Consider the following 25381-nt stretch of genomic DNA (forward strand, 5'->3'; position numbering starts at 1 on the left):
AAAAGTGTACTTTCCTGGGTTTCAGGAGGTGAAATGTCTTTTTAATAATACCATTTTTTTTTTTTTAAATTTCAAAATGTATTTAAACTTTAGCCTGATTTTGGGAAATTAAATCAATTTTAAAAAATCTAGATACTTTTTTTCATAATTCATGCATGAAAGGGTTAATTTCACTCAACATTGATTTTTTTTTATTTTTTTATCCATGACTATGATTTAGATGTTCTTCCTCGAAATTTCTCAAGTATTTTTCATGTTCAGTCATTTTCATGGGGACTGTAATTTATTTTATTTTTTTTTTCAATTTTGGAACAGCAGTTTACATCACAGAGCATAACATGTATAACATCAAGAACAGTTTTGGACCCACTGCCATGCACATATTTGATAAAGTTCAATAACTATAGACATATTGGGAGGGAAAATGTGTACAAATTGACAAAAAAGTCCATAATTTTCTACCACATCTAACCATCTACTTTCTTCACATCTGACTGAGGAAGAAAATCTACCATTAAACTTTAAGGAATATTGATGTTTACAAACTCTATGGACATAAATATTGGGACACATCGTGTCTACAGCTGTCAGATGTCCTGTTCATGAGGATTTGAGATGAAAACATCAATATTAATAATCAATATGATATTTATCCCATAATATGAAACTCTATTCTGACATTAGTCCTTATTGTTTTGTATCCCAGACCCGTCAGAAAAGAAACACCTGAATTCAACGTGTCCACATACTTTTGTCCATTTGCATATGAGTTGGGTCGATTATCCTATGAGGCTAACGATACTGAAACTAATACCTTCTGCGTGTCGGCTTCTGCATGAAACAAACAAGACTAAAAAGGGACCCCTATTTTAGCTCTCGTTCCCCTGTAACCATGGAGACGGCTTTTCTTTCTGCGTCTCGTCTACCTGTTTGCTTTGTCGAGCTCGTGCCTGAGTGCCTCTGTGATCCGCCGCCGCTACAGTAATCCTCGGCGGCGCTCGGTTAATTAGCCCGGTCGGCCCCGAGCGCCGTGCGGCCGCTCTGGGCCGCAGGCTCTTCAGTCTCTCATGTCCCTTTTCTTTCATGTCTGTGCTGTGGTTTGTTTCTTTGTTTGACTCCGTCTCTCATGTCCCTGTCGTCAGAGTCGGACAAACCCCTGCATAAATCTGCTCCCTTTTGGCCTTGTTTGCATGATAGTAGTGTCGCCCACTTTTAGTAAAAATGACACCTCGATATTCGGAGGCGGTGTGTCGAACGGGAATCCAGTGTCTCAGGATGCACTATGCAACATTTAACGAGCTGAACGTCATGAACATTAAAGCCACTCGCACACAAACCACATTCCTCCACCTCAGCTCAAGGCGTCTCAGCGGCGCTCCTGTTATTCCATCACAGCTTTTCAGAAGCGAATCCAAATTCGTAAGTAATTGAACTTGTGCGACTCGTGTACTGTAACCACGTGTAACCGTCCTGTTGCATCATTAGGTTCTGTGAGCTCACTGCAGTCGGATTTTGGAGCGTTTGCCACCCGTGGAAAAGAGGCTTTTGTCAATTACAATAAACAGGAAACACTGCAACTGTGTTTATTTGTCTCTGTGAATAGAGGTGTGTGTGTGTGTGTGTGTGTGTGTGTGTGTGTGTGTGGGGTTTGGAACACAAGTATTGGACGTAATAAGCTTAGAAAAGAAACAAAAAGAAGGCAGGCGACATATGCAAATGTCAGACCGTGGAGGTTCCACAGTGAATTTGCTGCACTTGCATGGAATAAAAAGAACAAACTGAACAGAGTCTCCGCAGGAAGCACAAAGGTTTAGCTTAATTATGGTTAATGATGTCGATTTGAAGGTGTTTTGAACCATAAAGACCCAGTGTTACTTTTGTGGCAGTATATTTCACCTTTCTTAAGTGATTTATCCCCATTTATCATAATATTATCCTCTTTATTTTAAGTTTTTTTTCAGTCTAAATCATGTATTTTCCTATATTTAAGTCAGTGATTGTGTTTTACTGAAAGTTATGCAGTCCAATATGGCTGTCACCTGCTGACCTCACAATATGCAAATTAGATCAGTACATTTACTCCCATCATAAACATAATGACATAAACATAATGACAACATCATGACATAACCCATAAAGACCCAGTGTTACTTTTGTGGCAGTTCCCAAATGAGTTTTACTCTTGATTTAACATTTCTTAAACAATCACCTTTTTTTTTTTTTAACAATATTATGCTCTATATTTAGCATTTTCACTGTAAATTATGTACTTTCTGATGTTTAATTTCCTATTTCTAAATTAGATGTTCATGTTCATGTTTCCATGGTAACTACAGAGCCTCTGAACGTTCAAATGGGTCTTATCTGATGACCATGAAAAGATGAAGAACTGTATTTGACACCAATTATTGACATGTATTGACAGGATTAGTGGAATAACAGGTATTAAACAGTTTGGTAGATGGTGGGTCTTTGGGTCTTTATGGGTTAATGCTGTAAATTGTGTCAAATGACTTTTGGTAGGACTACCAGTGCTGTTTACAGACTATAGTCGCTTTTCCATTGGACATCTGCACAAAACTTTACCGATATTTAAGAAATGTTGAAAAACAGAAGTGCATAATTTCGGTTTTTCCATTAAATCACAAATTCAATGTTTTGTTTATTTATTATCGCGAGATGACACGAGAAGTCATTCCATAAACATGGTGACAAACATAAATATTGTGTTGATTTACAGATTTATTCATTATTTTTATTATTATTATTATTATTATTATTATTATTATTATTATACAGTCACAGAAAAAATTATGAGACCATCCTTGTTTTCTTCAGTTTCTTGTTCATTTTAATGGCTGGTCAAACTAAAGGTCCATTTGTTTGGACAAATATGATGAGAACAACAAAACTAGCTCATAGTAGTTGAATTTCACAGCTGATATCTATCCATTTAACATGTTTTCTGGATAAAAACCCAAATCCCTTCAGTTCTTCCATCAGTATTTGTGTCATTGTACTGACAAAAACTGCTTTTATTCATTCCATGTTTTCTGTTCTGTCTGTTTTAGTCACATGACACACACAGGAGTTAGGACTGGATTGCAGAACTGTTGTTTTTGAGGACTTTGGATGGTCTAATCATTTTTTCCACGACTGTACAGTAACATAATACACTCAGTCACCAGATTTTGGAGGTGGTATAATCACAATTATGTAATAAACCTAGTCTACGAATGGCACCTTCCACTTTAAGGTAAAATAAAAAGAATTAATACAATTAATACAACACAGTAATTTAAAAAGATGAGAGTAATTCCATTCTTCAAAAAAAACACAAGATAAAAAAAATCAAGCAGTTATAAGATCAATATGCAGTGTAATCAGTGAATGATAGAAACAATAGGAATGAAAAATAAAGTCAAAAATAACATCATTAATATTAAGAACATGGGTAGTTTAACCCATAAAGACCCAGTACTATTTTTGTGACAGTTCCCAAATGAATTTTCCTCTATATAATGTCCTGCGTGAAGCACCTTGAATTGCCTTGTTGCTGAAATTTGCTATATAAATAAACTTGTCTTGCCTATGTTTAACCTTTGTTAAGAGAGTTACCACCATTTATTATATTATCCTCTGTATTTTTTTTTTGCATTTTATCAGTACAAATCAGATACTTTCCTTTAATTAATTCACTGATCATGTATTTGTTCATAAAAGCTCAGATTAAAGTTGAGGGTCATTATATCAAAAACAGAGAAAACTGAAGAAAAAGTGAGTTTTTCAGTAAAAAATATCATTAACTGAACATAACCCCAGTGTGTCCATCCACTGTCACTGATCCAACTCCATGGGCTTGACTGGAGAATCAATGTTGTAGAAGATGACGGTGTTTCCATGGTAACTACGGAGCCTCTGAACGTCCAAATGGGTCATATTTGATGACCATGAAAAGAGGGAGAATTGTATTTGACACCAGTTATTGACATGTATTGATAGGATTAGTGGATCAACAGGGATTGAACAGTTTAGATCAGTAGATGGTTCTGACTGACGGTGGCTCTTTGGGTCTTTATGGGTTAAAAGCTAAGTCTTCATCCAACAGAGTGGTGGTGGTGGTGGTGGTGGTACCTGAGAGCTGAGGGTCCGGCTGTTGGCCCCGGGGGAGCGCAGGGAGGCCCAGGAGGCCGGGGAGGCCAGTCTGGACGGGCCTCGGTCTCCAGGGCTGACGCCGTTCCCAGGACCGCCTGGATGAGCGGCAGAGGCGGGGTGGAAGAAGTCTGCAGGTAGATGGAAAACGGGTGAAGAGCGGCCTCCACCGCCGCTACAACTGCCTCCATCACCGTCTGAGAACAGAGGCAGTGGGGGGTGGGGTGAAAGGTTCAGATGGTTCAGATGAACAAAAACAGACATTATCTCTGGTGATCTTCAACAACAGCTATTTCCACCATTGTATTTTTGTGTACGATTTGAAGTTTTGCATTGAGAAGGGAAAGAAGATACATTTAGATATACACAGTTGCAGAAAAAAATGATTAGACCATCCAAAGTCCTCAAAAACAATGGTTCTGCAATCCAGTCCTAACGCCTGTGTGTGCCATGTGACTAAAACAGACAGAAAAGAAAACATGTTAAATGGATAGATATGATCTCTGAAATTCAACTATGAGCTGTTTTTGTTGTTCTCATTATATTTGTCCAAACAAATGGACCATTAATTGGACCAGGCATTAAAATGAACAAGAAACTGAAGAAAACAAGGGCGGTCTAATAATTTTTTCCAGAAAAGCTACAGTAGATAAAAAAAAAACACACAACATGCAAAAACCTTGTTTAAGATGATTATTTTAGTTCCCAAAATGACTCCTGTGCAGCACACAAGACTTCAAATGTGAGGGAAAACCCTGCAAACATGTGTTGTACTGGGTTTCTAGTATATACTGTACAGTTTAATACCAACAGTTAAATATTCCTGTTTTTTAGCAAATTTCCTAAGTATAAATAAGAAAAATGCTCCAAGTCAAATGAAATGTTTTTAATAACACTTTAATGTAAAAGGGATTTTGTTATTATCAAGAAAACATGTTAAATGGATCGATATGATCTCTGAAATGAAACTACTATGAGCTGTTTTTGTTGCTGTTCTCATTATATTTGTCCAAACAAATGGACTTTTAGCTGGACCAGGCATTAAAATGAACAAGATCAACATTATAAAGTCATTTGAGCAGGTTTTTTGGGTTTACGGTGGTAAAAAAACAAACAAGCGCTTTATAAACTGTTAGGTCCGGCTTTATTCAGTGGATCAAAAGATATGAAACCTTTTACAACAGCAGACGGTTGTGTTTGACAGTGGACGTTTGGGCCTTTATGGCTTCATTTACAGAGGCGTAATGCTGCGTTCCAGACCGTTTTTTCAGCCCGTAAGTCACGACTTCAAATCACGACTCATGACTTTGTATCATTCCAGGCAAGTCACGCCACACTGTCTGAGCGCAAGGAATTCTGGGAGCCAGATGTAAACAAACCAGCATGGAGGACCGTACGTTCTGTTCATTTACAATCATTTCTATGGCTAAAGGTGCTTGTTCTTTGGTTACCTGATGGAAACAGAGGAGGAAAAACAGTGCATAAGGACAGAGAAGCTGTTCTACCTCTGATGTTCTTTGTTTATTTGGATTCAGATTTGGTTTAATTTCTTCTGTCACTCATTGGACTAAAAACTAGCTAACACTAGAGCAGCTGCTGATTATACAGAACACTTACAGAGAAATGATGTCAGAGCAATACCTGGTTTTAATAAATAATCTGCATAAACACCACATCCATGGGGGGGCGCCATTACTACGTGACGTCAGAACTCGGAACTGGGAGAACATGGATCTAGTACGAGTTCAGGTGGAAGTCCCAGGTTTGACTGAACATTCCAGTGCATTTACACCAGTAGAAGAATGGAAAACACCAGTAGAAGGATGGAAAACACCAGTAGAAGGATGGAAAACACCAGTAGAAGGATGGAAAACACCAGCAGAAGGATGGAAGAACACCAGCAGAAGGATGGAAGAACACCAGCAGAAGGATGGAAAAACAACAGTAGAAGGATGGAAGAACACCAGTAGAAGGATGGAAGAAATCCAGTAGAAGGATGGAAGAACACCAGAAGAAGGATGGAAGAACAGCAGTAGAAGGATGGAAGAACACCAGTAGAAGGATGGAAGAAAAGCAGTAGAAGGATGGAAGAACACCAGTAGAAGAATGGAAGAACAGCAGTAGAAGGATGGAAGAACACCAGTAGAAGGATGGAAAACACCAGCAGAAGGATGGAAGAACACCAGCAGAAGGATGGAAAAACACCAGCAGAAGGATGGAAGAACACCAGCAGAAGGATGGAAGAACACCAGCAGAAGGATGGAAAAACACCAGCAGAAGGATGGAAAAACACCAGCAGAAGGATGGAAGAACACCAGCAGAAGGATGGAAAAACACCAGTAGAAGGATGGAAAACACCAGCAGAAGGATGGAAGAACACCAGCAGAAGGATGGAAGAACACCAGCAGAAGGATGGAAAACACCAGCAGAATGATGGAAAAACAGCAGTAGAAGGATAGAAGAACACCAGCAGAAGGATGGAAAAACACCAGTAGAAGGATGGAAGAACAGCAGTAGAAGGATGGAAAACACCAGCAGAGGGATGGAAAAACACCAGTAGAAGGATGGAAGAACACCAGTAGAAGGATGGAAAAACACCAGTAGAAGGATGGAAGAACAGCAGTAGAAGGATGGAAAACACCAGCAGAGGGATGGAAAACACCAGCAGAAGGATGGAGAAACACCAATAGAAGGATGGAAGAACACCAGTAGAAGGATGGAAAAACACCAGTAGAAGGATGGAAAACACCAGTAGAAGGATGGAAGAACACCAGCAGAAGGATGGAAAAAACACCAGTAGAAGGATGGAAGAACAGCAGTAGAAGGATGGAAAAACACCAGCAGAAGGATGGAAAAACACCAGTAGAAGGATGGAAAACACCAGCAGAAGGATGGAAAAACACCAGTAGAAGGATGGAAGAACACCAGCAGAAGGATGGAAGAACACCAGTAGAAGGATGAAAGAACACCAGTAGAAGGATGGAAAAACACCAGTAGAGGGATGGAAGAACACCAGTAGAAGGATGGAAAACACCAGCAGAAGGATGGAGAAACACCAGTAGAAGGATGGAAGAACACCAGTAGAAAAATGGAAGAACAACAGTAGAAGGATGGAGAAACACCAGTAGAAGGATGGAAGAACACAAGTAGAAAGATGGAAAAACACCAGTAGAAGGATGGAGAAACACCAGTAGAAGGATGGAAAAACACCAGTAGAAGGATGGAAGAACACCAGTAGAAGGATGGAGAAACACCAGTAGAAGGATGGAAAACACCAGTAGAAGGATGGAGAAACACCAGTAGAAGGATGGAAGAACACCAGTAGAAGGATGGAGAAACCAGTAGAAGGATGGAAAACAGCAGTAGAAGGATGGAAAAACACCAGTAGAAGGATGGAAGAACACCAGTAGAAGGATGGAAAAACACCAGTAGAAGGATGGAAAAACACCAGTAGAAGGATGGAAAAACACCAGTAGAAGGATGGAGAAACACCAGTAGAAGGATGGAAAAACACCAGTAGAAAAATGGAAGAACAACAGTAGAAGGATGGAGAAACACCAGTAGAAGGATGGAAGAACACAAGTAGAAAGATGGAAAAACACCAGTAGAAGGATGGAGAAACACCAGTAGAAGGATGGGAAACACCAGTAGGATGGAAAAACACCAGTAGAAGAATGGAGAAACCAGTAGAAGGATGGAAAACAGCAGTAGAAGGATGGAAAAACACCAGTAGAAGGATGGAAAAACACCAGTAGAAGGATGGAAGAACAGCAGTAGAAGGATGGAAGAACAGCAGTAGAAGGATGGAGAAACACCAGTAGAAGGATGGAATACACCAGTAGAAGGATGGAAGAACAGCAGTAGAAGGATGGAAGAACACCAGTAGAAGGATGGAGAAACACCAGTAGAAGGATGGAAGAACACCAGTAGAAGGATGGAGAAACCAGTAGAAGGATGGAAAACAGCAGTAGAAGGATGGAAAAACACCAGTAGAAGGATGGAAGAACACCAGTAGAAGGATGGAAAAACACCAGTAGAAGGATGGAGAAACACCAGTAGAAGGATGGAAGAACACCAGTAGAAGGATGGAGAAACACCAGTAGAAGGATGGAAGAACACCAGTAGAAAAATGGAAGAACACCAGTAGAGGGATGGAAAACACCAGCAGAAGGATGGAAAAACACCAGCAGAAGGATGGAAGAACACCAGCAGAAGGATGGAAAAACACCAGTAGAAGGATGGAAAACACCAGCAGAAGGATGGAAGAACACCAGCAGAAGGATGGAAGAACACCAGCAGAAGGATGGAAAAACACCAGTAGAAGGATGGAAAACACCAGCAGAAGGATGGAAGAACACCAGCAGAAGGATGGAAGAACACCAGCAGAAGGATGGAAAACACCAGCAGAATGATGGAAAAACAGCAGTAGAAGGATAGAAGAACACCAGCAGAAGGATGGAAAAACACCAGTAGAAGGATGGAAGAACAGCAGTAGAAGGATGGAAAACACCAGCAGAGGGATGGAAAACACCCGTAGAAGGATGGAAGAACACCAGTAGAAGGATGGAAAAACACCAGTAGAAGGATGGAAGAACAGCAGTAGAAGGATGGAAAACACCAGCAGAGGGATGGAAAACACCAGCAGAAGGATGGAGAAACACCAATAGAAGGATGGAAGAACACCAGTAGAAGGATGGAAAAACACCAGTAGAAGGATGGAAAACACCAGTAGAAGGATGGAAGAACACCAGCAGAAGGATGGAAAAACACCAGTAGAAGGATGGAAGAACAGCAGTAGAAGGATGGAAAAACACCAGCAGAAGGATGGAAAAACACCAGTAGAAGGATGGAAAACACCAGCAGAAGGATGGAAAAACACCAGTAGAAGGATGGAAGAACACCAGCAGAAGGATGGAAGAACACCAGTAGAAGGATGAAAGAACACCAGTAGAAGGATGGAAAAACACCAGTAGAGGGATGGAAGAACACCAGTAGAAGGATGGAAAACACCAGCAGAAGGATGGAGAAACACCAGTAGAAGGATGGAAGAACACCAGTAGAAAAATGGAAGAACAACAGTAGAAGGATGGAGAAACACCAGTAGAAGGATGGAAGAACACAAGTAGAAAGATGGAAAAACACCAGTAGAAGGATGGAGAAACACCAGTAGAAGGATGGAAAAACACCAGTAGAAGGATGGAAGAACACCAGTAGAAGGATGGAGAAACACCAGTAGAAGGATGGAAAACACCAGTAGAAGGATGGAGAAACACCAGTAGAAGGATGGAAGAACACCAGTAGAAGGATGGAGAAACCAGTAGAAGGATGGAAAACAGCAGTAGAAGGATGGAAAAACACCAGTAGAAGGATGGAAGAACACCAGTAGAAGGATGGAAAAACACCAGTAGAAGGATGGAAAAACACCAGTAGAAGGATGGAAAAACACCAGTAGAAGGATGGAGAAACACCAGTAGAAGGATGGAAAAACACCAGTAGAAAAATGGAAGAACAACAGTAGAAGGATGGAGAAACACCAGTAGAAGGATGGAAGAACACAAGTAGAAAGATGGAAAAAACACCAGTAGAAGGATGGAGAAACACCAGTAGAAGGATGGGAAACACCAGTAGGATGGAAAAACACCAGTAGAAGAATGGAGAAACCAGTAGAAGGATGGAAAACAGCAGTAGAAGGATGGAAAAACACCAGTAGAAGGATGGAAAAACACCAGTAGAAGGATGGAAGAACAGCAGTAGAAGGATGGAAGAACAGCAGTAGAAGGATGGAGAAACACCAGTAGAAGGATGGAATACACCAGTAGAAGGATGGAAGAACAGCAGTAGAAGGATGGAAGAACACCAGTAGAAGGATGGAGAAACACCAGTAGAAGGATGGAAGAACACCAGTAGAAGGATGGAGAAACCAGTAGAAGGATGGAAAACAGCAGTAGAAGGATGGAAAAACACCAGTAGAAGGATGGAAGAACACCAGTAGAAGGATGGAAAAACACCAGTAGAAGGATGGAGAAACACCAGTAGAAGGATGGAAGAACACCAGTAGAAGGATGGAGAAACACCAGTAGAAGGATGGAAGAACACCAGTAGAAAAATGGAAGAACAACAGTAGAAGGATGGAGAAACACCAGTAGAAGGATGGAAGAACACAAGTAGAAAGATGGAAAAACACCAGTAGAAGGATGGAGAAACACCAGTAGAAGGATGGAAAAACACCAGTAGAAGGATGGAGAAACCAGTAGAAGGATGGAAAACACCAGTAGAAGGATGGAAAAACACCAGTAGAAGGATGGAAAAACACCAGTAGAAGGATGGAAGAACAGCAGTAGAAGGATGGAAGAACAGCAGTAGAAGGATGGAGAAACACCAGTAGAAGGATGGAAAACACCAGTAGAAGGATGGAAAACACCAGTAGAAGGATGGAGAAACACCAGTAGAAGGATGGAAGAACACCAGTAGAAGGATGGAGAAACCAGTAGAAGGATGGAAAACAGCAGTAGAAGGATGGAAAAACACCAGTAGAAGGATGGAAGAACACCAGTAGAAGGATGGAAAGCACCAGTAGAAGGATGGAGAAACACCAGTAGAAGGATGGAAGAACACCAGTAGAAGGATGGAGAAACCAGTAGAACGATGGAAAACAGCAGTAGAAGGATGGAAAAACACCAGTAGAAGGATGGAAAAACACCAGTAGAAGGATGGAAAACACCAGTAGAAGGATGGAGAAACACCAGTAGAAGGATGGAAGAACACCAGTAGAAGGATGGAGAAACCAGTAGAAGGATGGAAAACAGCAGTAGAAGGATGGAAAAACACCAGTAGAAGGATGGAAAAACACCAGTAGAAGGATGGAGAAACACCAGTAGAAGGATGGAAGAACAGCAGTAGAAGGATGGAAAACACCAGTAGAAGGATGGAGAAACACCAGTAGAAGGATGGAGAAACACCAGTAGAAGGATGGAGAAACACCAGTAGAAGGATGGAAGAACACCAGTAGAAGGATGGAAAACACCAGTAGAAGGATGGAAAAACACCAGTAGAAGGATGGAGAAACACCAGTAGAAGGATGGAAGAACACCAGTAGAAGGATGGAGAAACACCAGTAGAAGGATGGAAAAACACCAGTAGAAGGATGGAAAACACCAGTAGAGGGATGGAAAACACCAGTAGAAGGATGGAAAACACCAGTAGAAGGATGGAGAAACACCAGTAGAAGGATGGAAGAACACCAGTAGAAGGATGGAGAAACCAGTAGAAGGATGGAAAAACACCAGTAGAAGGATGGAAAAACACCAGTAGAAGGATGGAAGAACAGCAGTAGAAGGATGGAAGAACAGCAGTAGAAGGATGGAGAAACACCAGTAGAAGGATGGAAAACACCAGTAGAAGGATGGAAAACACCAGTAGAAGGATGGAGAAACACCAGTAGAAGGATGGAAGAACACCAGTAGAAGGATGGAGAAACACCAGTAGAAGGATGGAAGAACACCAGTAGAAGGATGGAAAACAGCAGTAGAAGGATGGAAAAACACCAGTAGAAGGATGGAAAACACCAGTAGAAGGATGGAAAAACACCAGTAGAAGGATGGAAAAACACCAGTAGAAGGATGGAAAACACCAGTAGAAGGATGGAGAAACACCAGTAGAAGGATGGAAGAACACCAGTAGAAGGATGGAGAAACCAGTAGAAGGATGGAAAACAGCAGTAGAAGGATGGAAAACAGCAGTAGAAGGATGGAGAAACACCAGTAGAAGGATGGAAGAACACCAGTAGAAGGATGGAAAACACCAGTAGAAGGATGGAGAAACACCAGTAGAAGGATGGAAGAACACCAGTAGAAGGATGGAGAAACACCAGTAGAAGGATGGAAAAACAGCAGTAGAAGGATGGAAGAACACCAGTAGAAGGATGGAGAAACACCAGTAGAAGGATGGAAAAACACCAGTAGAAGGATGGAAGAACAGCAGTAGAAGGATGGAGAAACACCAGTAGAAGGATGGAAAACACCAGTAGAAGGATGGAAAACACCAGTAGACGGATGGAGAAACAGCAGTAGAAGGATGGAAAAACACCAGTAGAAAGATGGAAAAACACCAGTAGAAGGATGGAAGAACAGCAGTAGAAGGATGGAAGAACAGCAGTAGAAGGATGGAGAAACACCAGTAGAAGGATGGAAAACACCAGTAGAAGGATGGAAAACACCAGTAGAAGGATGGAGAAACACCAGTAGAAGGATGGAAGAACACCAGTAGAAGGATGGAGAAACACCAGTAGAAGGATGGAAGAACACCAGTAGAAGGATGGAGAAACACCAGTAGAAGGATGGAAAAACACCAGTAGAAGGATGGAAAAACACCAGTAGAAGGATGGAAAAACACCAGTAGAAGGATGGAAAACACCAGTAGAAGGATGGAAAAACACCAGTAGAAGGATGGAAGAACACCAGTAGAAGGATGGAGAAACCAGTAGAAGGATGGAAAACAGCAGTAGAAGGATGGAAAAACACCAGTAGAAGGATGGAAAAACACCAGTAGAAGGATGGAAGAACACCAGTAGAAGGATGGAAGAACAGCAGTAGAAGGATGGAAAACACCAGTAGAAGGATGGAGAAACACCAGTAGAAGGATGGAGAAACCAGTAGAAGGATGGAATACAGCAGTAGAAGGATGGAGAAACACCAGTTACAGGTGGACTGGAACGCAGCATAATTCCACAGTTTTTAGGAGCAGAAGAACCCTCTAAAAATGCCCACAGTAAACATATCAGATCTGTATGTTTTTTTTGTGGCAGTCTAATAAAAATGTCACTGGATTTGTTCCGCTGACACTGGTCATGTTTGCGAATGTCAATGAGCCGTTAGTAAACCATCATGTGTAATTCATCAGCAGCTTTGACTCCGTCTCTTCTCCACCGCTGCTCTCATCTATCACCGCTTTAATTGCTGTGGAAGTCAATCAACTGTAGGAGATATGAAACACGTCCTTGTGAGTGTGCGTCGGCTCTGGAGATGTTCGAACGGAGCTCCGTCTTATTTAAACGATACTATCAATGTCACGTTAAAGTCACGGATTAATGAAACGGTGGTGGTTAAATACAACGAAGGTCACAGAGAACTCTGATAAGATAATACGGAGCGCTGATGAAAGGGAATCTGTCGGGGATTCAGGAAATACGACTGGATTCAACAGAGGTTTTTATGCAGTAGATGAAGGAACAACTGCAGATCACACAGGTTTGAACACAAGACCAAATCGCAGATTTACTGCTAAAATACTGAGCCCCATTACATCCACGAAGCCCCTGTCTGGAGGTTCTATCCCAGACCTGAAGCCCCTGTCTGGAGGTTCTATCCCAGACCTGAAGCCCCTGTCTGGAGGTTCTATCCCAGACCTGAAGCCCCTGTCTGGAGGTTCTATCCCAGACCTGAAGCCCCTGTTTGGAGGTTCTATCCCAGACCTGAAGCCCCTGTCTGGAGGTTCTATCCCAGACCTGAAGCCCCTGTTTGGAGGTTCTATCCCAGACCTGAAGCCCCTGTTTGGAGGTTCTATCCCAGACCTGAAGCCCCTGTCTGGAGGTTCTATCCCAGACCTGTAGCCCCTGTTTGGAGGTTCTATCCCAGACCTGAAGCCCCTGTTTGGAGGTTCTATCCCAGACCTGAAGCCCCTGTTTGGAGGTTCTATCCCAGACCTGAAGCCCCTGTCTGGAGGTTCTATCCCAGACCTGAAGCCCCTGTCTGGAGGTTCTATCCCAGACCTGAAGCCCCTGTCTGGAGGTTCTATCCCAGACCTGAAGCCCCTGTTTGGAGGTTCTATCCCAGACCTGAAGCCCCTGTTTGGAGGTTCTATCCCAGACCTGAAGCCCCTGTTTGGAGGTTCTATCCCAGACCTGAAGCTCTTTATTCTAAGGCAGAAAGTAAATATTTTCATATCCTATCCATTCAACCCAGTCCAATCAATATATGGATAATTCAGTCAAGTTTTATTTAGATCAAATTAGATTGGATTGGACTGGGTTAGGTTGGACTGGACTGGGTTAGGTTGGACTGGGTTGGATTAGATTAGACTATTGATCCCATAACAAAGAATTTCAATGGTTAAGGCAGCAACAGAATAAAGTGCTAGAAAAACTGTGAAGCATACAGATGGTGCAAAAGATAAAATAAGTAAATAAAATAATAATAATAACAATCAGTAATAAAAGCTCTTTGAGCCTTCAACACTTCAGTCGTATAAGTGCATCAGTTAAATCCTGACAGAACAGACTGTTGTTCATCGTCCAGCTGGCGTCGGACCAAAGGTGATGGAAGTCTTGGCGTTTCATCCACTTCTGCTGAACCCACTCTCTGTGGACTCAGAGTCTGTGAAAATCAGACTAAGTCTTGACCAGTGTGTAAAAGGTCTGGTTCAGTCTAGTTTCAATCAGCTGTTCATACCAGAGCAGATTCTACATGTGTTTACTCCAGTCACTACAGCTACTGCCTGTGTCCATCAAACTAATAACAACATAATTATAAAGACACACAACTAGAATTCTGCACACTTATTATGTATATTTCTTTAATTATCATATTGATAATGTATCGTCTAGTACATATTGTACTAGACAGTAAAGTATTCAGATTCTGATCTTAGATTATACCTAAGTAAATTTATATGGTACTTTTCACATATAAAATCACAAAGTGCTTTACAGTTTAGAATAAAATGATAATAAAAGCCTAAAATAAAATAAATAAAATGTCATACATACACCAGGATAAAAACAAGACAGACAGTAGTACAGAAAGACAGACAATAACACAAGCCCATAAAACACCAACCCGGGCTAAATGCCTAAAAACTGCCTAAAAAGACCCGTTTTCAGCTCCTTCTTACAGGAGTCAATGAACTGGACGTTCTGTAGAGTTAGAGCCGGTGCATTTCACAGGTGTGGAGCACTGGCTTGGAAAGAGCGCCCTCCTCAGGTTCTGAATTGGCTGTGGGGTCCCATTAAGAGCCTGTGGTTTGTCCCCACAGGCCGTGTCTTTGACAGCCTCGAGCACAGGTGTCAAACATTCCACCCGTGGGTCAAAACTGAACACCAGTCTGAACCCACCCACAGAACGACTGAGAAATGGAAAAATTACACTGAAGATACTAACAAGGGTATGAAGGTCAAAATGATTTCAGGTTCCACATTCAGCCCAATTCCATCTGAAGTGGACCAGACCAGTACAATACTATCATAATATCCTTTAACCCAGTGGTTCCAACCTTTTTTTTCTCATGACCCCATTTTAACATCACAAATTTCTGCCGACCCCAGACTTTTTTTTTTTTTTTTTTACTAAAATTAATATGTTTTTGATCATGTAATAGTTTGCTATACTGTGTTAGAATAAAGGTTAATTTTAGAGGACATTTAGTCTATATAATGTCTGTTATTGTGGACATTTAGTCTATATAATGTCTATTATTCTGGACATTTAGTCTATAGAATGTCTATTATTGTGGACATTTAGTCTATAGAATGTCTATTATTGTGGACATTTAGTCTATAGAATGTCTGTTATTATGGACATTTAGTCTATAGAATGTCTATTATTGTGGACATTTAGTCTATAGAATGTCTATTATTGTGGACATTTAGTCTATAGAATGTCTGTTATTCTGGACATTTAGTCTATAGAATGTCTATTATTGTGGACATTTAGTCTATAGAATGTCTATTATTGTGGACATTTAGTCTATATAATGTCTATTATTGTGGACATTTAGTCTATATAATGTGTATTATTGTGGACATTTAGTCTATATAATGTCTGTTATTGTGGACATTTAGTCTGTATAATGTCTGTTATTGTGGACATTTAGTCTATATAATGTCTATTATTGTGGACATTTAGTCTATAGAATGTCTATTATTGTGGACATTTAGTCTATAGAATGTCTATTATTGTGGACATTTAGTCTATAGAATGTCTATTATAGTGAACATTTAGTCTATATAATGTGTATTATTGTGGACATTTAGTCTATATAATGTCTATTATTGTGGACATTCAGTCTATATAATGTCTGTTATTGTGGACATTTAGTCTATAGAATGTCTATTATTGTGGACATTTAGTCTATAGAATGTGTATTATTGTGGACATTTAGTCTACAGAATGTGTATTATTGTGGACATTTAGTCTATAGAATGTGTATTATTGTGGACATTTAGTCTATAGAATGTGTATTATTGTGGACATTTAGTCTATATAATGTCTATTATTGTGGACATTTAGTCTATAGAATGTGTATTATTGTGGACATTTAGTCTATAGAATGTGTATTATTGTGGACATTTAGTCTGTATAATGTCTATTATTGTGGACAGAGGCAGTAAATCCAGGTGTAGATTAAAGGTCAGGATCTGTCCAGTCAGTCCAGCTGGGATTTACAAGGAGGACAATTAATACTGAACAAACTAGAACTGAAACTATGAATTATGAAAGAGCTGCAGCATCTGAAACTGACCACAGTGAACATGTGACACAAACAGAAGCACAGTGCTGCAGTTTGTCTGTTATGGATTGGGATTGGCTCTGTCAACTCAACAGACATTTTTTATTAGTATGTTTTTTTTCTTTTTATTAATTTTTTTTTTTTTTTAATCAATTACTAGGAATTTCAGGCGACCCCATTTGAATTTCAAGCGACTCCATGTGGGGTCCCGACCCCAAGGTTGAAAAACACTGCTTTAAACTATTACAACCCCAATTTCTTCTCTTTGTTTTAGTGTAAAAAATTTTTTAAAGTACATGAAAATTTTTACATTTACAAAACACTCTTTCACAATAAATGTGCATAACCTGAACAAATATGAACAACCTGAAATGTCTTGAGAGAAGTACATGCACTTGAAACAATATTCTGCCTGTTTCTAAAGGTTATGGACTGAATGGAGGTCCTGACCTAACATGAGTGTGACAGCTCTGCTCTAGAGGTTACTTTCACATGTTTGGATAATCTGCTCAAAACTATGCAGGGAAAAAAAACGGAGAAAAATGACTGTGGAAGTAAAGCGTGTGTTCTTCTGATGGTTAGGTGTCCAGCAGGTCACCTCAGACCTGACTGGATACACAAACATAAACGCTGAGGTGTCTCCAACATGACTCCAGTACCTGTGCAACGGGCCGGGCTTTGCTGCTCCAGTGATGGAGGACTCAAATGAGGATGGATGCCCACCTCCAACAGCTCCTGGACTCCCTCCTCACTCCCTGAGGTGGAGGGGTGCAGCCCTCTGTAGCCCCCCCGGGTGGGCAGCTCCTGCAGACTGTGGGAGTCACTGCTGTCCCTCTGAAACAGCAGAGACGCAACAAAACACACAAGATGAAGCAACGGGTGGAGAAAGACAGACGCCCCCACAACAGGCCTGATGTCCACTGAAGCAAGAAACGGCTCCAACTGAAGCCCGACATTTCCTCTTGTCATAATGGAAATCTGAGCACAATTTGTTTCCAGTTTAAAAAAAAAAGCCTCCTTTTCATGTCCCTGCCTTTGTCCGTCTGTAGAGGTCTGAACGGACAGCTCCAAAGCCTTCAACTGCTGTGCTGCTGTTTTTGAGTGTCAACTGGAACAAATGGACCGACCCCCGTCAATGAGGCCGGATGAAAAAAGGACACATGGAACAGACACCAGCACATGAAAAAAGGACACATGGAACAGAAACCAGCAGATGAAAAAAGGACACATGGAACAGAAACCAGCAGATGAAAAAAGGACACATGGAACAGACACCAGCACATGAAAAAAGGACACATGGAACAGACACCAGCACATGAAAAAAGGACACATGGAACAGAAACCAGCAGATGAAAAAAGGACACATGGAACAGAAACCAGCACATGAAAAAAGGACACATGGAACAGACACCAGCACATGAAAAAAGGACACATGGAACAGAAACCAGCACATGAAAAAAGGACACATGGAACAGACACCAGCACATGAAAAAAGGACACATGGAACAGAAACCAGCAGATGAAAAAAGGACACATGGAACAGACACCAGCACATGAAAAAAGGACACATGGAACAGACACCAGCACATGAAAAAAGGACACATGGAACAGAAACCAGCACATGAAAAAAGGACACATGGAACAGAAATCAGCACATGAAAAAAGGACACATGGAACAGACACCAGCACATGAAAAAAGGACACATGGAACAGAAACCAGCAGATGAAAAAAGGACACATGGAACAGAAACCAGCACATGAAAAAAGGACACATGGAACAGACACCAGCACATGAAAAAAGGACACATGGAACAGAAACCAGCACATGAAAAAAGGACACATGGAACAGAAACCAGCACATGAAAAAAGGACACATGGAACAGAAACCAGCACATGAAAAAAGGACACATGGAACAGACACCAGCACATGAAAAAAGGACACATGGAACAGAAACCAGCGCATGAAAAAAGGACACATGGAACAGAAACCAGCACATGAAAAAAGGACACATGGAACAGACACCAGCACATGAAAAAAGGACACATGGAACAGAAACCAGCACATGAAAAAAGGACACATGGAACAGAAACCAGCACATGAAAAAAGGACACATGGAACAGAAACCAGCACATGAAAAAAGGACACATGGAACAGAAACCAGCACATGAAAAAAGGACACATGGAACAGACACCAGCACATGAAAAAAGGACACATGGAACAGAAACCAGCAGATGAAAAAAGGACACATGGAACAGACACCAGCACATGAAAAAAGGACACATGGAACAGACACCAGCACATGAAAAAAGGACACATGGAACAGAAACCAGCACATGAAAAAAGGACACATGGAACAGAAATCAGCACATGAAAAAAGGACACATGGAACAGACACCAGCACATGAAAAAAGGACACATGGAACAGAAACCAGCACATGAAAAAAGGACACATGGAACAGAAATCAGCACATGAAAAAAGGACACATGGAACAGACACCAGCACATGAAAAAAGGACACATGGAACAGAAACCAGCACATGAAAAAAGGACACATGGAACAGAAACCAGCAGATGAAAAAAGAACACATGGAACAGAAACCAGCAGATGAAAAAAGGACACATGGAACAGAAACCAGCGCATGAAAAAAGGACACATGGAACAGAAACCAGCACATGAAAAAAGGACACATGGAACAGACACCAGCACATGAAAAAAGGACACATGGAACAGGAACCAGCACATGAAAAAAGGACACATGGAACAGAAACCAGCACATGAAAAAAGGACACATGGCACAGACACCAGCACATGAAAAAAGGACACATGGAACAGAAACCAGCAGATGAAAAAAGGACACATGGAACAGACACCAGCACATGAAAAAAGGACACATGGAACAGAAACCAGCAGATGAAAAAAGGACACATGGAACAGGAACCAGCACATGAAAAAAGGACACATGGAAAGAAACCAGCACATGAAAAAAGGACACATGGAACAGAAACCAGCACATGAAAAAAGGACACATGGAACAGAAACCAGCACATGAAAAAAGGACACATGGAACAGAAACCAGCAGATGAAAAAAGGACACATGGAACAGAAACCAGCAGATGAAAAAAGGACACATGGAACAGAAACCAGCAGATGAAAAAAGGACACATGGAACAGAAACCAGCGCATGAAAAAAGGACACATGGAACAGAAACCAGCGCATGAAAAAAGGACACATGGAACAGAAACCAGCAGATGAAAAAAGAACACATGGAACAGAAACCAGCAGATGAAAAAAGGACACATGGAACAGAAACCAGCGCATGAAAAAAGGACACATGGAACAGAAACCAGCACATGAAAAAAGGACACATGGAACAGACACCAGCACATGAAAAAAGGACACATGGAACAGGAACCAGCACATGAAAAAAGGACACATGGAACAGAAACCAGCACATGAAAAAAGGACACATGGCACAGACACCAGCACATGAAAAAAGGACACATGGAACAGAAACCAGCAGATGAAAAAAGGACACATGGAACAGACACCAGCACATGAAAAAAGGACACATGGAACAGAAACCAGCAGATGAAAAAAGGACACATGGAACAGGAACCAGCACATGAAAAAAGGACACATGGAAAGAAACCAGCACATGAAAAAAGGACACATGGAACAGAAACCAGCACATGAAAAAAGGACACATGGAACAGAAACCAGCACATGAAAAAAGGACACATGGAACAGAAACCAGCAGATGAAAAAAGGACACATGGAACAGAAACCAGCAGATGAAAAAAGGACACATGGAACAGACACCAGCACATGAAAAAAGGACACATGGAACAGAAACCAGCACATGAAAAAAGGACACATGGAACAGAAACCAGCACATGAAAAAAGGACACATGGAACAGAAACCAGCAGATGAAAAAAGGACACATGGAACAGACACCAGCACATGAAAAAAGGACACATGGAACAGACACCAGCACATGAAAAAAGGACACATGGAACAGAAACCAGCACATGAAAAAAGGACACGTGGAACAGAAATCAGCACATGAAAAAAGGACACATGGAAAAGACACCAGCACATGAAAAAAGGACACATGGAACAGAAACCAGCAGATGAAAAAAGGACACATGGAACAGAAACCAGCACATGAAAAAAGGACACATGGAACAGACACCAGCACATGAAAAAAGGACACATGGAACAGAAACCAGCACATGAAAAAAGGACACATGGAACAGAAACCAGCACATGAAAAAAGGACACATGGAACAGAAACCAGCACATGAAAAAAGGACACATGGAACAGACACCAGCACATGAAAAAAGGACACATGGAACAGACACCAGCACATGAAAAAAGGACACATGGAACAGAAACCAGCACATGAAAAAAGGACACATGGAACAGAAACCAGCAGATGAAAAAAGGACACATGGAACAGAAACCAGCAGATGAAAAAAGGACACATGGCACAGACACCAGCACATGAAAAAAGGACACATGGAACAGACACCAGCACATGAAAAAAGGACACATGGAACAGAAACCAGCACATGAAAAAAGGACACATGGAACAGAAATCAGCACATGAAAAAAGGACACATGGAACAGACACCAGCACATGAAAAAAGGACACATGGAACAGAAACCAGCACATGAAAAAAGGACACATGGAACAGAAACCAGCAGATGAAAAAAGGACACATGGAACAGAAACCAGCACATGAAAAAAGGACACATGGAACAGAAACCAGCAGATGAAAAAAGGACACATGGAACAGACACCAGCACATGAAAAAAGGACACGTGGAACAGAAACCAGCACATGAAAAAAGGACACGTGGAACAGAAATCAGCACATGAAAAAAGGACACATGGAACAGACACCAGCACATGAAAAAAGGACACATGGAACAGAAACCAGCAGATGAAAAAAGGACACATGGAACAGAAACCAGCACATGAAAAAAGGACACATGGAACAGACACCAGCACATGAAAAAAGGACACATGGAACAGAAACCAGCACATGAAAAAAGGACACATGGAACAGAAACCAGCACATGAAAAAAGGACACATGGAACAGAAACCAGCACATGAAAAAAGGACACATGGAACAGACACCAGCACATGAAAAAAGGACACATGGAACAGAAACCAGCAGATGAAAAAAGGACACATGGAACAGACACCAGCACATGAAAAAAGGACACATGGAACAGACACCAGCACATGAAAAAAGGACACATGGAACAGAAACCAGCACATGAAAAAAGGACACATGGAACAGAAACCAGCGCATGAAAAAAGGACACATGGAACAGACACCAGCACATGAAAAAAGGACACATGGAACAGAAACCAGCACATGAAAAAAGGACACATGGAACAGAAATCAGCACATGAAAAAAGGACACATGGAACAGACACCAGCACATGAAAAAAGGACACATGGAACAGAAACCAGCACATGAAAAAAGGACACATGGAATAGAAACCAGCAGATGAAAAAAGAACACATGGAACAGAAACCAGCAGATGAAAAAAGGACACATGGAACAGAAACCAGCGCATGAAAAAAGGACACATGGAACAGAAACCAGCACATGAAAAAAGGACACATGGAACAGACACCAGCACATGAAAAAAGGACACATGGAACAGGAACCAGCACATGAAAAAAGGACACATGGAACAGAAACCAGCACATGAAAAAAGGACACATGGCACAGACACCAGCACATGAAAAAAGGACACATGGAACAGAAACCAGCAGATGAAAAAAGGACACATGGAACAGACACCAGCACATGAAAAAAGGACACATGGAACAGAAACCAGCAGATGAAAAAAGGACACATGGAACAGGAACCAGCACATGAAAAAAGGACACATGGAAAGAAACCAGCACATGAAAAAAGGACACATGGAACAGAAACCAGCACATGAAAAAAGGACACATGGAACAGAAACCAGCACATGAAAAAAGGACACATGGAACAGAAACCAGCAGATGAAAAAAGGACACATGGAACAGAAACCAGCACATGAAAAAAGGACACATGGAACAGAAACCAGCAGATGAAAAAAGGACACATGGAACAGAAACCAGCGCATGAAAAAAGGACACATGGAACAGAAACCAGCAGATGAAAAAAGGACACATGGAACAGAAACCAGCAGATGAAAAAAGGACACATGGAACAGAAACCAGCAGATGAAAAAAGGACACATGGAACAGAAACCAGCGCATGAAAAAAGGACACATGGAACAGAAACCAGCGCATGAAAAAAGGACACATGGAACAGAAACCAGCGCATGAAAAAAGGACACATGGAACAGAAACCAGCGCATGAAAAAAGGACACATGGAACAGAAACCAGCGCATGAAAAAAGGACACATGGAACAGAAACCAGCGCATGAAAAAAGGACACATGGAACAGAAACCAGCACATGAAAAAAGGACACATGGAACAGAAACCAGCACATGAAAAAAGGACACATGGAACAGACACCAGCACATGAAAAAAGGACACATGGAACAGAAACCAGCACATGAAAAAATGACACATGGAACAGAAACCAGCGCATGAAAAAAGGACACATGGAACAGAAACCAGCGCATGAAAAAAGGACACATGGAACAGAAACCAGCGCATGAAAAAAGGACACATGGAACAGAAACCAGCACATGAAAAAAGGACACATGGAACAGAAACCAGCACATGAAAAAAGGACACATGGAACAGACACCAGCACATGAAAAAAGGACACATGGAACAGAAACCAGCACATGAAAAAATGACACATGGAACAGAAACCAGCACATGAAAAAAGGACACATGGAACAGAAATCAGCGCATGAAAAAAGGACACATGGAACAGAAACCAGCACATGAAAAAAGGACACATGGAACAGAAACCAGCACATGAAAAAAGGACACATGGAACAGAAACCAGCAGATGAAAAAAGGACACATGGAACAGAAACCAGCGCATGAAAAAAGGACACATGGAACAGAAACCAGCACATGAAAAAAGGACACATGGAACAGAAACCAGCAGATGAAAAAAGGACACATGGAACAGAAACCAGCACATGAAAAAAGGACACATGGAACAGAAACCAGCACATGAAAAAAGGACACATGGAACAGAAACCATTGTGTATTATTGTGGACATTTAGTCTATATAATGTCTATTATTGTGGACATTTAGTCTGTATAATGTCTGTTATTGTGGACATTTAGTCTGTATAATGTCTATTATTGTGGACATTTAGTCTGTATAATGTCTATTATTGTGGACATTTAGTCTATAGAATGTGTATTATTGTGGACAATTAGTCTGTATAATGTCTCTTATTGTGGACATTTAGTCTATATAATGTCTATTATTGTGGACAGAGGCAGTAAATCCAGGTGTAGATTACTGCACAAAGGCTCAGGATCTGTCCAGTCAGTCCAGCTGGGATTTACAAGGAGGACAATTAATACTGAACAAACAAGAACTGAAACTATGAATTATGAAAGAGCTGCAGCATCTGAAACTGACCACAGTGAACATGTGACACAAACAGAACCACAGTGCTACAGTTTGTCTGTTATGGATTGGGATTGGCTCTGTCAACTCCCCACATATTTTTTATTAGTAAGTTTTTTTTTTTAGTTTTTTTAATCAATTACTAGACATTTCAGGCGACCCCATGTGGGGTCCTGACCCCAAGGCTGAAAAACATTGTCATAATGTAATTTTTACTTTGTTTACTTTTATTATTGTAATGGTTTGACCCACTTCAGATCATACTGGGCTGAATGTGGAACCTGAACTAACATGACTTTGACAGCTCTGATGTAAACATTTTCACAATCTAATTCTTACCTTATTATTGACTTTTATTACTGTATGGGTCAAAACACAGTATTCAAAATCTCTCTGAGGGGACATTTTAGAGACAATCTGACAGATTAGTGTTGCTAAATGACCCATATTTTTACCTCAGCCAGGAGGTATTGTGATCACTTTGCTTTGTTTGTCTGTTTGTTCATCTTTAGTGTAAAACTCTTCCACCCATCTTTCCCAGATCTTCCCCACAGATAGGCCTAGGCCCTGGGACCAACCCAGTCCATTTTGGTCCCAGTAGGCCAAAGTTCAAGGTCACAGCAAGGTCACAACATCTACAGTTTTCCATCTGTCATCACTGAGACATTTTCCAAAATTCATCCAAAATTCCAAACGACTCCAAATCTCCTCCAGTTGGATCCACCTGTAGCTTAGAACAGTCTCTTGTATCTGGAACTAAATTGTCCACATCCACTGTGGAATGTGGACTCTGTGGACATTTACACTGAACACTGAAAATCCCATTTCCCACACATTTAAAATTAGAACTCAACTAATATTGATGTGAATTGAATCTAATTGGACAGACACATGACTGGGACCAGATTCAACTGTTTCTGCTGTATGGAACAACCTGGAAACTGTTGGATTTAAACAGACAGAGTGGATCCACACATGCACAGCGTTCAGGGGGAAGGAGGAGCTCTGAGTTCTGAACACTGGTCATTTTTAAATTCATTTATGCTTTAGTTGGACCATATGAGATTATTCATAACAAGGAGCTACTTTATACTGAAATAAATGTTGGAATGGCGATCAATTAAAGTTTGCTCTCTGATGGGACATTAGTGTATTTGA

At 40.9% G+C, this 25381-nt stretch overlaps 1 protein-coding gene across 1 annotated transcript in view; it reads right to left on the reverse strand.

Annotated features, from left to right (window-relative positions):
- Nucleotides 1-25381, reverse strand: part of LOC115428136 (voltage-dependent T-type calcium channel subunit alpha-1I-like) — a 432180-nt gene that overhangs the window by 9127 nt on the left and 397672 nt on the right. Inside the window, 2 exon segments of the mRNA XM_030146986.1 lie at nucleotides 4107-4349; nucleotides 17313-17487. Coding sequence (XP_030002846.1) covers nucleotides 4107-4349; nucleotides 17313-17487 — 418 coding nt within the window.

This window comes from Sphaeramia orbicularis, chromosome 1 (assembly GCF_902148855.1).
Source record: "Sphaeramia orbicularis chromosome 1, fSphaOr1.1, whole genome shotgun sequence".
Lineage (NCBI taxonomy): Eukaryota > Metazoa > Chordata > Actinopteri > Kurtiformes > Apogonidae > Sphaeramia > Sphaeramia orbicularis.